Consider the following 15099-nt stretch of genomic DNA (forward strand, 5'->3'; position numbering starts at 1 on the left):
AAATGAACCGAGCCCAGGTGGTTGGGACTTTAGCACAGTTGGAGGAGGTGTGCCAAAGCACAGCATGGTTGCTTATGTACCCACACAAGCACGACTGTATGTTTAGAGCCTTATCAGGTGTGTAGATGTTACTCATGAGGAAAACAAGGTGGATCCTGCTTACCTTGTATAGGACTTAAGCAGCAACAGACATTCCATTTGCTTGTCTCCTGTTGCCTGTTGTTTAATCCACAAAGGAACGTGTCACAGTAGGACTCGTATCTGCCTCACTATTTAAGAGATTTTTATCCCTCTGGACTTATTTTTTCTTTAGGGCTGTGGTTCTGTTCAGTTGTGCAGGTGTGAGCACAGGCCACAGAACCCTCCATGTTTGTACTTGTGCACAGTATGGTTCAAAAAGCCTAGTGTGAGTGTGCCTTTTGTATAGCACAATTCGTACACAAAGTAATTCAGATAAATTTGCCTTGCCTTACTCTTCATCTTCTAACCTGAATAAACTTAACCTTACATCTCTTCCCTGTGTGTCTCAGGTGGGCACACGGAGGTACATGGCACCGGAGGTCCTGGAGGGGGCGATAAACTTCCAGCGAGATTCTTTCCTGAGGATTGACATGTACGCCATGGGTCTGGTGCTATGGGAGCTGGTGTCCCGCTGCTCTGACTCAGAAGGTGAGAGGGGCAAGAGGGGTAAACGTGGGGTACAGAGTGGGCACTAGGATGCTACACAAGCTTTGTTTAATTTACACACATTTTGTGATCTTGACAGCATCAAATGGATAATTGCTAGTTTAATCATTTACCAAAATAATCATGAGTTGCAGCCCTAAATACAATCTCTATAAAAGTGTGCCACACTTTAGAGGATGCAAGTCTCTTTGTAACTCGGAGAACAGTATAGTGTACATAACCCAAGGTAAAACTGTTCATATTTCAGCTTTGATACATGAATAAAGCTGCAAAGTGATTTACAATACATCATTGGGCCAGTGCTCATGGTAAATTATATAAAATGAAAAAAACCCTCAAAATCCTCAAAATCTGAATTTGAATTTTAAATATTATATAAAGTATTGGGAAAGTGAAACCTTTGATTGGATGCTAGTTTATTGCTTCAAAGTGTTCTTGATGGATTAGTTGCACATGTTACAAACTACCAAGTAGAATCTATCATGTATTTGAAGAGGAGATAAACTTTATAATAACTACACTTGAATTAGCCTTGATAAAGTATGAACAAAGACTTAATTCATAATGAACAAATAGTTTATTAAGAACGATTTTGGCTTTGTAACTAGTTATCAATACCCTAACTCCTTAATTTAAGTGGAACTAAACACCAAAACTCCGCCCAAAACCACAGTTCAAATAGAGCTGCTAAACTGGGCGGCAATGGGAGGACTAAAGAGGGTGAGAGCAGAGGAGGGTCAGGGTCTGAAGTTATAAGGAACAATCCATACTTCAAACTCTGCCCCTGCAGCCAGGTGTTTGCCCTGATTACAGCCAGGTGTTTCTGATTAGTCTTTTGTGATATCATCAACTACTGGAAATTGCAGAGGGCGCTGAAGGCAGCAAAAGCTTTAGGGAAATTTGTAGCCTTCTGGTCAAAAATGCCTGGTTGGCACTAAAGCTGCCAAAAAAAGACTAGGAACAGATTAGTGGATTTAAACACCAAATACACATTTTTTTGCTACTTAGTAATTAAGTAGTTACAAAGCCTGAATCATTCGTGGTAAACTATTTATTATGAATTACGTTTAAAAATAGTTTTCAGTATTTTGTATGTCAAATCCAAAATCAGCACAGGTCAAAGTTCAGTGTTTCCCAAACCTGATCAAATAAAGCAGAGATTAGCTGTGTTTTGTGCTGTCAAGGAGAGTTCAAAGGTCAAGTGTTTTAAATGCGTTCACCTCCATGCTTGTTTTTTTTTTTTCTCTTTCCTTCCGCTGCCTAATGTCATTTCCACCTTGCTTCTTTCTTCCTGTGTGTCAGGTATGGCGACAGAGTACATGTTACCATTCGAGGATGAAATTGGCCAGCACCCGTCCCTAGAGGATCTGCAGGATGCGGTGGTGCATAAAAAGATGCGTCCAGCCATCAAGGACCTATGGCTCAAACATCCGGTGAGTATGAATAATGACAAAGCCGCTTTTTAAGCCTATGATGCAAAATTAACTTTTTTTTTAGCTTTTAACCATGTTGTCGTATAAAGATTACTCAAGCATGCATGAATCACACTAAATACATCTTTATGCATTCATACAAGTAATTTCTCCAATCAATCCCCGTTTTCGCTGCCGCCAGTACACGCCCACTGCTCTGTACTTGCTATTTTCAAATTTATATTAAATTTTAAAATATTTTTTCAATTTTATTTATTCTTAATTGGTGATACCCATAGGATTCGGCAGCGTTGCATTGTCATTTTGGTAGAAAATGGGAAGAGCTGCACAACTCGTGATGTTTATGGTGACATCGGCTCCCATTGGGCACCGCAGTCAGCAGACTTGTTTTTTTATTAAGTAATTTTAGGTCATAGCGATTTAAAATGTCAAAATTACAACATAATGATCCATGAGTGTCAGATTATGACTATATAAGACATAAGCACAATATGTCTTCAAATGTGCACTTAGGCCTGTCAGGCATTTTGAAGTGACTGATGAAAAACACTAAAACTGAAATAAATGTATGCCCGTGACACAACATCCCTGAAGCAGAATTCTGAAAAAAAGAAAAAAAATCTGTATAATATAGTTAAAAATAGCTACCATAAATAACAAAATTAAAGGCATAATTTAGTATTTTATAAATCATAATTTGACAGAGGTTATTCATTCAACCCTTTGTGATTTTTCAGTATTATGATAAGATCTGAGCTGCAAAGTTCCCCGTTAGTACAGAGCAAAAGTACCCACAATCCATACTGACCCTCAAAAATTATTCCATCTAGGGCTGGGCGATATGGGGATAAAAATTGAATTGTGATCTCATACCTGTGACGATCTGCTTTTTTGGTGAAATCGTCATATCGTGATTCACTCATTTTCTGTTTAATGCAGCTCTATGCGTATTCACCTTATTTCTGAAGTTGCCTTGGGCGCTGCCGTTGTCATTCGGGTTTTTTTGCATGGTGCTGCCGATCTTAACAGCAAATAAGTTCTAAATAAGTTCCATGCAAAGCCTCTCAGAAAATCTGTGCTTTGTCAGTGCACATTTTACACAGATCAACCTACTTTATAACCTATTTTAGTTACAAAACCTTTCTCAAATTTTCCGGGACCAAAACCCAAGCCTAGAACAGGACCAAACCAAGACAACATTTGGACTCAAACTGGGTGGGTTCACACTTGTCCTTTTTTGGTGCTAATTTTATCCCAAACAGTGCATGTAATTCAACTGTATGTTTTTAATCACTAAAATACCTTGAAAAACATGGCAAATGACGTTGTTGCCATAGTGTGGAACATTTCCATGAAAGCAAGCTTGAAAAATAAGTGGTAGGATGTTCAGATGTCGTGTTTTTCAGTAAATGGTTGAATGTTAGTTCACGGCTGTCGCACAAAAGGGTTTTTATGTTGTACTCAATGATGATTTGAGTTCTGTGTAAGATTTTCTCTAGGTTTTTATGCAACTTGGATTCTCAGAAAATTTGTTAACATATTTTTTGTTCTTTAATGCACTTTCAAGACTGAGTACATTATTTTAATAGAGACTTGCACATTTTTGAGCTTTTATTGATGATATAATAGTCCTATGCAGAGTTGGCTTTTGATTGATTTAAAGATGTATTGTGTGTCCGCTATATCGTTAAAAATGATCCACATGTGTCATAGATATCATTTTGACATTTTAAATTGTAATATTTATATAAAATGACTTAATAAAAGAAAAATGTCCACTGACTTACGCTTTAGAAAACTGCGGTGCCCAGTGGGAGCTGAGGACACCGTAAATGTAAAAAAATGATAGCCGCACATTGTGCTAGCGAGTAGGGAAGTTTTTTTTTTCCATTTGTACCGAATGACGACTCAATGCTTCAGAATCCTACACGATATGACATCTTATAATATATAGAAGAATAAGATTACTCAAACATGCATGAATCACTCTAAATACCGCTTCTATTATAACATGGTTAAAAGTAAATTTTCCATAATAGGCCTGATTTAATGTTTGACTATTCCTGTGTTGTTGTGCATTCAAGGTTTGAGAACTCCGAATAGAGCTGTTCTCACCTGCCCCCTGGTGTCCCTGTACTTACTTACCATTTTCTGAGGGGGCTGGTTTTTGTTGTTGTCTACATTTTTTTATTTACTTTATTTAGCAAGGATAGTACCACAGAGATTAGAGGGGAGCCTATTGCACATGTTATTATACACCCCCTGTCTTTGGGCAAGGCTGTGTCCTTTTATGGCACCAGGTCTTTATCTGACAAGGGCAGAGGAGCGACAGTCCATGTTCATCCCAGTTGCCTCTGATCAGTGACAACAGGCTGGTTCATGCTGTGGGCACACTTCAGTACAATGGTTTTGTCATAGCATATAATTGCATACACTCGTGCATCTATTCATATTTTTGCAATGGGTGCCTCAATCTAACCTAAAAAAAGAAAGCACATTTTGGGTAAAGTACACACAACAATACATGGACTATCATTGCCTACAAAGTGAATTAGTGAAAATGGTGATATTCCTGTATATGTGTTACTTTTCTAGAGTAGTTGTTGGTGGTGGTGGTGGGGGAGCTTATTAATTATTTATTTGAAATGTTCCCCAATATGGCATTAAACTAGTCAAAACTACTAGAATCAAGACAAATATTTGACATTTAAATTTGAACTCCTGTAGAGTTTTAGTTTTTGCAATGTGATGGAAATTTTAGTATCATGGCAGCACTAAAACAATATGAACTCAGTTTCACAGTCCATTTCCTTTAGTATTGACTAAGGAAATGGACTCTGCACTGATTCTGATACCAGGATGATGGGAAGAACACTCTTTATTTAGACAATAGAATATGATTTTCAACATTAAATGATAGTACTTACTTTTATATTACCATGCTGCCTTATATCTGTGTAATCCCTCATGCATCTGGGTAGGCTCCATAGTGGCCCATGGGTGTATACTAGTCTAAGTGGTCTTATACTTGCTCTGATAGGGCTCAGGAGCATTCTAAAGCTATTCAGGAAAGGTTAATTTCTGTCCTGTGAATGTGACTTTTTTGTAGTAGCAGTAGTATTGATACTTGCTCAAATGAGTGTCAAGATTCAATAATAGTTTTAGTTTCGATTAGTATCTGACGTTTGATTTATATCTCTGTCCTGTAGGGTCTAGGTCAGATGTGTGAGACCATAGAGGAGTGCTGGGACCATGACGCAGAAGCTCGACTGTCGGCCGGCTGCGTCGAGGAGCGCATCGTCCAGATCTCCAGAACCACCAGCGGGCCTACCTCCGACAACCCCGTCTCCATAGTAACGGCTCTCACCAACGAAGACCTACCTCCCAAAGAGTCCAGCACCTGAGCACCACTGTCCTCCCTTTTTCGCCCCCCCCTCCCCCCCTCCAAACACAAACTTTTTATTCAAATCCAAACTCAGCGGTAAAAAAAACCAAGCGTCATGAATGCAGCTGCTATTTTAATACCCCCCCTTCCCTGATATTAGGTTGTTTTTACATTATAAGAATCTAATGATGCCCAGAACAAAATGGAGGACAAACGCAAGTCTAGCTGGATGCAATTTTGAAGTAAAAATCCCAAACAGAAATTTAATAGACATCAGACAAGAACATTTTTGTTAGCACATAGGCCTGCAACCTTGCAAGCAGACAGGGTGTTTAGCTGTAAAAATAACTAGCAAGGTTAAGGACACTCAAAAAATAATTTCATTTGACATAATTTAGTGGGGAGTATGTCTCTCTGCTTGCCTTGGTTCCCCCTGGAGAAGCTGGGGGAAGTGTCCGGGGTGAGGGAAGTCTGGGAGTCCCAACTTGGACTTGACTTTCCTGTAGTGAGTTATACTCTACTCAAATTGTCAAAGTTTTAATAATTATTTCCAAATTCGTTAGAAAATTAAAGGGAATTTCAGTAGGAAAATCTATTGTACATTGTGGCACCATATAAACGTACAAATTGCATATTAAAATTAAGCCCAATTCCTAAGCATTCCATTAACAGTTGTAAGTATTCCAGTTTGAATTTTCTTGCTTAAATTGCTTCTAGCCTATAAAATTCTAGGTGCTGCTGGTCTCCATTTTGGTTTGTGACATCATGGGTTTTGACAATGTGAAAACGCGATATATACCGGTATTATTTTTTTTTTTAGTCCGATTTTTGTACTAACACATCCATCTGCTGTAGTGAGTGATAGGAATAAGCTATGGGCGGGCACATCAACGTTCACCATGTGTCAAATCTTAATGTCATTACCTCATGCATGACTTTGTGTTAGACTATTTTATTACCTCATAAGTTTGTCATTTTCCTTGTCTTTGGTCATGATCGTCTTGGCGGCCAAATGAACCTTATTGTTTCATGCTGCACCTCGGGAGGAAAACCGCTTTGAGACTGTTAGACAAAATATACTCATCTTCCTCAGGGGTTGAAGATTTTTTAAAACAAACAAAAAAACCTGAGTGTGTATGTGCTCCCTTTATGCTAACGCCGATCGACTTCGGAGCACTCGAGAAAGGAGGAGCTAGCATCCTGGACATTTTGTGAAGATTTCGGGACAAACTTGACTTGTCCCCGAGGAACTACCTCTCAGGTATTCAGTAGGCTTCTTCGGAACATTTTTATCTGAGTTTGAGAGCTAAGCTATACCCGGCTAGCTATCATGGACATAAGATTCCTGGATTTTTTAAAATGTAGAAATTCAAGAGTTACTCCTTTGCCAGTGCCAGGGGCATTGATGGATGCTGTCCGGAGTTGCAATGTTACACATTCTTGATTTTAAGTGATTTGAGTGAAAGTGAGTGTGCAAATGTGCAAAAGTAATTCGGAAAAAGTTGGGGCGCTGTTCCAAGGTGGATTAAAATAGATTCAGCCAGTTGTAAATTGTGTAAAAATGTATAGAAAAATATTTTAACAGTATTGACAGTAACTTGAAAGGCCCCAATATCAGAGATCGACTGATATGGGTTTTTTTCACTGCTGTTGCCGATATTGATTGTTTAGAATCCAGAAAAAACGATGGCTGATAAGCTCTGCCAATATTTAGGGCTGATTTTATTTTATTGTATTATTATTTTTTATTATTATTATTTTCCCCAAACGATCTAATTGGAATTTTGTAGAAACTCGTACACAAAATGATTTTACTAAAATCGTATAAGAGCAGTATAGTTATATTTTGTGCAGTGTCCTCTTCACCCAAAAGTGCCCACCCAAAAACTTTAAACTCATTTGTTTGGACCTAAAACAGCAGCCTGATGTATATCTATCTCTACTCTAAATTTGGAAAACACTGTATATTTGAGTATTCCTCTTTTTTAATTTATGCCCAGTAACCTACATATTTGTGACTAGAGCAACATAAAACTGACATAGTGAATTACGTTTTGAAGAGCATTTTGCAACTTTCACTAGGGACATGAACTGGAATGTCAGCATCTCTTTTAGTATTATTTGACTTAATTCATCCAGTCCTTTTGTGACACTGCATTAAAATGAATGGGGGTTGATGAATGACACAAAACATCAAACTAAGCCAGCTTGTTTTGATTTTGACCTTTACACAGCCCCACAGCTTTTCCCGTCTTGTTTTTGTAACTACTAAAAGACTGACTGGTTGTGAGTGCTGTGCGGCTCTAGAACCACGGGCAGATATAATTTGGGGGGATTTCTACTTTGTGCGAGGGCCATACTTGAGTATATAAAGCAACATGTCTGTTTATTTTTAAATTTTATTTTTTATTTTCTTTTTTTTTTCTGTTGGCTGTTTGTTGACTTAGCCTCAGTCGGACACCAGTCCCTCACAAATACCTCACTTCACTGTATACCTGTTTCATGCAAGGAGAGCTCAAAATGGTTGCCTTCTCATCTCACAAATGCAAAATGCCATAGTCGTACAGTATATAACCATAAACATGACTTTTTACCATACATTTGAATGTCCGTAATGCTGCTGTGACTATTTTCACAATACTCAAGGATTTGTAGATGTTTAATATGACGCTAACCATGATACTCTGTGGCTAATCTGTTTTGTGTTATTTTTTTAGAGTGGGCCTGCAGTTCGTTCACTCTTTCAGACTGACCTCAGATATTCTGACAAGTACCTCAGGCTTTTCTACATGTATATCAACTTGTGTTATGTATTTGATTGTGTTTTAGTAGTTGAAATATTTTATTGCCGGTCAGGCCTTTGTCGTCTGTGGAGATTTTTTCCCCTTTTTTCTAAAATTTGAAGAGGCTGACCACTTGTCAAGGTGTTTGAAAAATGCTGTACAAACCGAAAAAAGAAGACGTGGGCGATTAGTTGTAAATAGCCTGGACACAGTTCTTGTACACTGATGTTTTTTAATCAGGGCATTATTGATGTTGTCATTTACCACAAAGGGATTTCTCAGCTCCAATCCTGCGGGTGCATCTGAGGAAATTGGAAAATTTTGTAAAAGTGAATGTATTTTTGCAGCTTAATTTAAAGTGAACTACATTATAAACCAATCAGGAATTATGGCGATCTGCTTGTATTGATTGCTATAATTTTTTATTCCCACTAATATGTACCTTCTACAAATTCTAGCAGAACCAGGATTCTTCTTAGTATTATGAACTTGGCAACTAATACTAGCAAATATAAGGTCTGCCCATATTGTTACCTTGAACCACTTTTGATGGATATTGACCACTTCAATTTAATGTATTTTTGTATAGCGTTTATATATAGGTATTCTAATCTACACCCCACTAAAGTTGCAATATTTGAGATACTCTGGTCTGCGCCCACATTCAGCCAATCTCGCTGAAACGTTTAGCTTGCCAATTTTTTGCCATTAAATATATGGACAAATTGTTTAACCTATACCACTTCTATTTACCTTGGTCATACTGTTGTCTGAATGACAGAGGTGGGGAGAGTGGCCAAACGTTGTACTTGAGTAACTACCGGTACTTCAAAATATTACTCAAGTACAAAGTAGTGGTCCAAGAAATTACTCAAGCAAGAGTAACTTCAAGAGTAACTGCCAGGACGTAACATCTGATTTTATATTTTGATGTTAATCTGATTTGAAGGACAAAATATTAAATAAACATTTAAGTAATGCCCAAATCTGGGATTTTCAGAGGGTAGACACAAAAATGAGAAACTAAATCATATTTGAAGGAGCGGTGCAAGAAATACAAATGTTCAAATCATTTCATATTGTCAATGTAAAGCTTTTTATCACTTGTAGATTTACTCACAGTGGGAAGAGTAACCAAAACTTTTACTTGAAAATATTACTCAAGTAGGAGTAAAAGTATGCTGCTAGAAAACTACTCTAAACAGTACAATTTCTTTAAAAAAAGATACTGAAGTAAATGTAACTCAGTACTACCCACCTCTGCTGTTTATCATGTTTTTCACTTTCAATTTTGCTGTTTAAAATTTTTAATATTCCACAAAGTCCACCTTTTTTTTTTTTTTTTTTTTTTTAAAGAAGCACCTGTATTGAAAATCTTGTTGACAACTAGCCCTGCGATTTTATATACTGATTTTAATGGTATCAGTTTGTCTGGGTCAGAAGCTGTGTAGGTAGCACTTGCATCATTAGAGAGCATATTGCTGTATATCATTGAATGGGGACAGAAAAAGACTACAACAATAAAAATTAGCATGGGCGGCTTAGCAGTTGGGCCCCTACTTCTGCCGGAAATGCCAGTTAAAACAGTATTACCTCTATATTAACCCGTTGATGTGATGCTAGGATCTGCTCAGATAAAGGTGTTAACAATAGACAACGCACAACTATAGGCCTGCTAGTGTTGTCACGATACTAAAATTTCAAACTTGATACTAAGGAATAGAACTGATACTCAATACTGATACCGATACCTCTAAAGCTATTCAGGAAAGGTTCATTTCGGTCCTGTGAATGTGACTTTTTTAGTATCGATACCTGCTCAAATGAGTATTTGGTTTTAATAGTTTTAGGATAAATTAAGTATTTGATTTTTGATACTTTTGACAACGCTAAGGCCTACAGTATAGTTGTGTGTTGAGATGGTGACTTTGAAATAATGGTATTATTCTATACAGTTTTTTGGTATTACAACATGCAGAAGGATAGTGTTCTGAAGAAACCACTTGTCTCTAATTGAGAATTCACTAGCTGGCCAATTTATTAGGTACACTTAATCATGCCTCTGATATCAGTTTTTCATAAAATACACCGACCAATCCATACTATGTTTAAAAAAAATAATAATTGAAAAAGAAAAAAAAGTCAATTCAACTCCCATTATTTAACCTCATCTCTGATCATTTTACTGTGCAAAACCAAAGTCATTTTTCAAAGTAATTTCATGAAAACCTTTCGAGACATATTTTTACTATTTAATACAATTGCTCTAAACCTGAAATAAGCTAAACATGATTCAAACTAAATCATTCAGGGTTTTTTGCATTGTTATGATGCATCTGTTTAAGGAGGGGGTATTATGCAATTTTATTATAATTTTTTTTAAGTTTTCTATGATGTTATAACCATTGTGTTCTCATCAAAAAAAATCCTGGAGAGATTTTAGATGTCATCCATGCATGTTTCAGTAATTTAGAGCTGAGCAATGCTCAGCCCACAAGCCCATGTTGCCTATGTGCTAATTCGAACAATCTCTATAAATATGCAAAAGTATGATACAAAACTGTACATAACAACTTCACAAACCCGATGTGATGTGCAGTAGTTTCATTAGTGGAATCTACACTATTCACTATTGTAATGTGATAGTGCTCTGTAGGGGGGGTGACTAGGCACAGAGAGCAAAGAGTTGAGCGTCAAAAACGAAAGTGAAACTTACAAAACATGTTAATATGTTGTTTTCGGCAAATTTAGCATTTTCAGAACCATAAAATGTACAACAGTCATCTAAATATGTTGTGTTAATGACCCATAGAAGTAGAATACCTCCTCTTTAAGAATATTTTCTCAATCAAAACATTTCAGATAAGCTAAACATTGTGTTTTTATACAACTGTATTCATGTCCCTGTATAGGTCCTCAGCCCACCAGCTGAGAACCAATGATCCTTTATAGCATTTGACCCTAATTTTTAATACTCGGTGTAAACTATTCTTGAAAGAAATCCATTCTCTTGCTGCTATGTCCAATAACTATGTGCATTAACCAGCAAATTAAACTAGTACGTAGCTAATAAAATGGCCAGCTTGTGTAATCCTTGGAGAAATCATGTTGACAATGGACTAGGCGTGGTCCAGAGGGGTCCAGCAATATTTATTATACAGCAATAGTCATTTGAATACCACGTAATTCAAGTAATTTAGCTGTGAGTTAGCAGTGTCTACTTCTGCCGATCAATAGCGCATCTCAGTACACCTGGTTCCTGTTCGAAATGGTTGCAAATTTTTGGATTGAAAGGTAAAATATTTTACGAAGTTGGTGAACGTTTAAACTAGGTGCTTATCTTTCACATATTGTGCCAGAAAACGGAGATTGCGAGGTAAAAAGTGAAAAAAGTATTGATTTTTACCTCCAAAACTGCTGTCTTAAGCCTAGCTCTTCTGAACAGAAAACCCACTTACCTCATGCAGTACCTTGTTAGAAACGCTAACATGGAAGTCAGTCATCTTCTGGAATTAAAATTGAAAAATTAGAAAAAAAAAATCTATTATCATGTATATATTTACTTGACAAATGTAAAGGGTTTCTTCCTTTTCATGTGTGAATCCTGTGAAAGCAAAATCCTACTCTTTTTGATTTTCAAACATCTTGTTCATTTCTTGTAGTGTTTTGAGTGTATGAATGTAAGGATGATGGATGGATAGATGTGTGGATGGATGGATGCAGTCCCTGTTTCATGTGAATCGTATGTGTCGATAAAGATTGTGTGCATTTGAATTTCACAAAAAACGAGTGCGAGTGGCTATGTTCTATGTATGTGAGACGAAATGCTTAGAAATATAAACTAGAAGAGAATACATCCATCTTTTGTATATGAAAATAAAGACAAACACTGATTAACCATGCAACTTGTCAATAGTGTTTTTGCTTGCAAAATTTAAAATGGGGAATTTGAATACATTTTAGTTTTCTGTGTGCATATTTTTTTTACATTTAGGTACATTTATTTCCATAGAGTGCACAGCAACCTTGTCAGTGAAGAACTTGCTAAAGTACATGGCCAAAACTATTTTGGTGACTTGCATATCCACAATATGTTATTACTAGGGCTGTTAATCCAGCCTGTGGAAGTCACCATCATTGACTGTAGACTATATACAATATAGTCCTATATACTGCCCAATTAAGAAGGAAAGGCACCTGTTTTAAACAATTTGTATAAAATAATCTGTATAAAATCAATATGCTAAATGTAATTTAAGATTGTGTTTTTGCCAGATCTGACAGATAATATTTTTGCGAGACCAACTAAAACAAAACATGTGAAATGCATCAGTTGTCAAATTTCTATTCTACTTGATATAGAAAAAAATAAATAAATTTGAGTACACAATTTCATTCGTGGTGTAAGATAAATAAAGGAATAATCATTTTCAATTATAATAGAAGTAAGTAGGCCTAATATTACTTACTATTATTAAAAGAACAACAAAACTAATGCAACCAGCCTCCTTACTGTCCATCTCTGACAATATTGAAACAATTTGTCCAAGCATTTGTCCAAATATTATTCCAATGATTGTCGCCAACAAGCTTTTACACTAAATTCCTTATGAGTGGTGATGTGAAGTAGGCTGCATGTTGTGAACAGAGCCCAAAGGCAAAAGTATAATCCTGCTTGGAAAAGTTCAATAGGTTAAAACGCAGTATTTATTGTACTCACCATAAACCATTTAGTGAGACCTTCCCACACCCTTCCTCCAGGTAGCCTATTTGAAGTGGAAGATTACTCCAAGGTTGTCCACTAGATGGCAGCATCACAGGCCCTGTAATTAGGAACAGAATTAAAACTTTACAAAACTATCTTAATATTTAAAATAACAAATTATAATTTTGTTTCTCTATTTTTTTGTTTTGTTAATCATATTTATCTATTAGTTTATATTAGGAGAGCCTCTAAATCTGTTTTATAATTAAGAAACTCAACTTTAAAGAACTAAACTAGGACTAAACCCCGACCAGAGCAAGATATAAGCAGGATTAAATCAGGACTAGAACTACACCAAGACTAAGGGTGCATTCACACTTGCACTTACTTAGTCCTGGTTTGAGCACAGTTAAGTCCTGATGATATTGGTTTGGTCTTCTAGTCCTAGTCTAGTCTGGGTTTAGTTTCAGATTTAGCCCCTGTTTAGTCCTAATTTTGGTGTTGTATGTGTGTAAGTGGAAAAAGGACCAGGACGATCAGAACTGAAGCAGGACTGAGGACTAAACCAGGACTAAAACATGACAGAACTGAATCGGGTCTAAAACAAGACTAAACCAGGACTAAACTACGTCCAACTCAAGACTAAACCAGGACTAAAACATGTCTGAAACAGGACTGAGGACTGAGCCAGGATTCTAACAAAACATGACCAGGACTAAAACAAAACTAAACCAGTGCTAAAACAAGCCTAAAATGGACTAAACCAAGACTAAAGAGGGACTAAAACTAGTTTGAAACCAGACTGAGGACTAAACCAGGACTAAAACATGTCTGAAATAAGACTGGGTACTAAACCAGGATTCTAATAGAATTTAACCAGGACTCAAACAGAACTAAACCAGTGCTAAACCAGGACTAAAACATATTAGCACTGAGCCAGGTCTGAATCAGGACTTAAACTGGACTAAAACAGGACTAAACCAGGTCCAACTCAAGACTAAACCAGGACTAAAATATGAATGAAACAAGACTGAAGACTAAACGAGGATTCTAACAAGACATGAGGACTAAAACAAAACTAAACTAGTGCAAAAACAGGGGGAAAAGGACTAAACCAGGACTAAAGAGGGACTAAAACAAGTTTGAAACCAGTCTGAGGACTAAACCAGGATTCAAACAGGACTTAACAAAAAACAAAACAAAACTGAACTGTGCTAAAACAGGTTTAAAACGTAACAGAATTGAACCAGGTTAAACGAGGACTAAACTAGGACTAAAATAAGTCTAACCAAAGCCTAAAACGTAACAGAACTAAGCTAAAGGAGGATTTTAACGGGACTAAAACATGACTAAAACAGGTCTAACCCAAGAGGACTAGCTCATCAACAGGTCAAACCCCCAAGGAGCCTGCCAGCCAATCAGAAGCCACCATCCCGGTCACATGACGAGCCCCAGTAAATTACGATTGACTTGAGTTTTGCCGATAGTAGCTCGCTCTTCTCGATGTACAGTGACTACGATCGCACCACTTTTTTACCTATTTTGGACTTTTTAAACGAGACGAAAATGCATCTGGACTTAAAGTTTATGATTTAAGCTTGTTTTAAGTCGGATAAGCCGGTCAATATGTTATTTAGCAGTACAACAGGTGAGTAAATAGCACACTTTACTACATTTTTGGCTGTGTCGGCAGAACACTTTATGACGGGGTCGCCTGTTTTTGTACTAAGATTGAATGATCACTTTGCAGATTTTTAGCCGCTTCAATCTTGCAATAGGCTGTTTTTTTAACATTACATGGCGGTTTTGGGAAGTTTTGCGTGCACATTTCAGCTTGTACCGCAATTCAAGACATTTTTAAAGCGAGGGGAATTGAAAAATACAGTGAGCAACGTTAAGCTTCTTTAATACCCCACTTAGCTAGTCGCTTAGCTAACTTGTTGAGAAGGCACGTGCCAAATTGATTTACTCCTAAATTACTGTAGGAACATTGATTTTATTTGTATTAGTTCTTTGCTGCTTTGTCTCATAATATATTTAACATTGCTCTAAGAAGTCCTAAGTGCATAAAGTTTCTGTTAATGAAAAAAATCTAAATAAATAAAA

General features: G+C 36.8%; 2 protein-coding genes across 2 annotated transcripts in view; both read left to right on the plus strand.

Annotated features, from left to right (window-relative positions):
* LOC117384875 (activin receptor type-2B-like) overlaps positions 1–12184 on the plus strand; it is a 34780-nt gene extending 22596 nt beyond the window's left edge. Inside the window, exons 9-11 of the mRNA XM_033982034.2 lie at positions 531–669; positions 1990–2120; positions 5330–12184. Coding sequence (XP_033837925.1) covers positions 531–669; positions 1990–2120; positions 5330–5524 — 465 coding nt within the window. The 3' untranslated portion in view covers positions 5525–12184. The remainder of the gene's footprint in view (positions 1–530; positions 670–1989; positions 2121–5329) is intronic.
* Positions 12185–14460: 2276 nt separating this feature from the next.
* Positions 14461–15099, plus strand: part of LOC117384874 (rho GTPase-activating protein 29-like) — a 66931-nt gene continuing 66292 nt past the window's right edge. The window contains exon 1 of the mRNA XM_033982032.2: positions 14461–14641. The gene's annotated coding sequence lies outside the window, so the exon portion shown is untranslated. The remainder of the gene's footprint in view (positions 14642–15099) is intronic.

This window comes from Periophthalmus magnuspinnatus, chromosome 17 (genome assembly GCF_009829125.3).
Source record: "Periophthalmus magnuspinnatus isolate fPerMag1 chromosome 17, fPerMag1.2.pri, whole genome shotgun sequence".
NCBI lineage: Eukaryota > Metazoa > Chordata > Actinopteri > Gobiiformes > Gobiidae > Periophthalmus > Periophthalmus magnuspinnatus.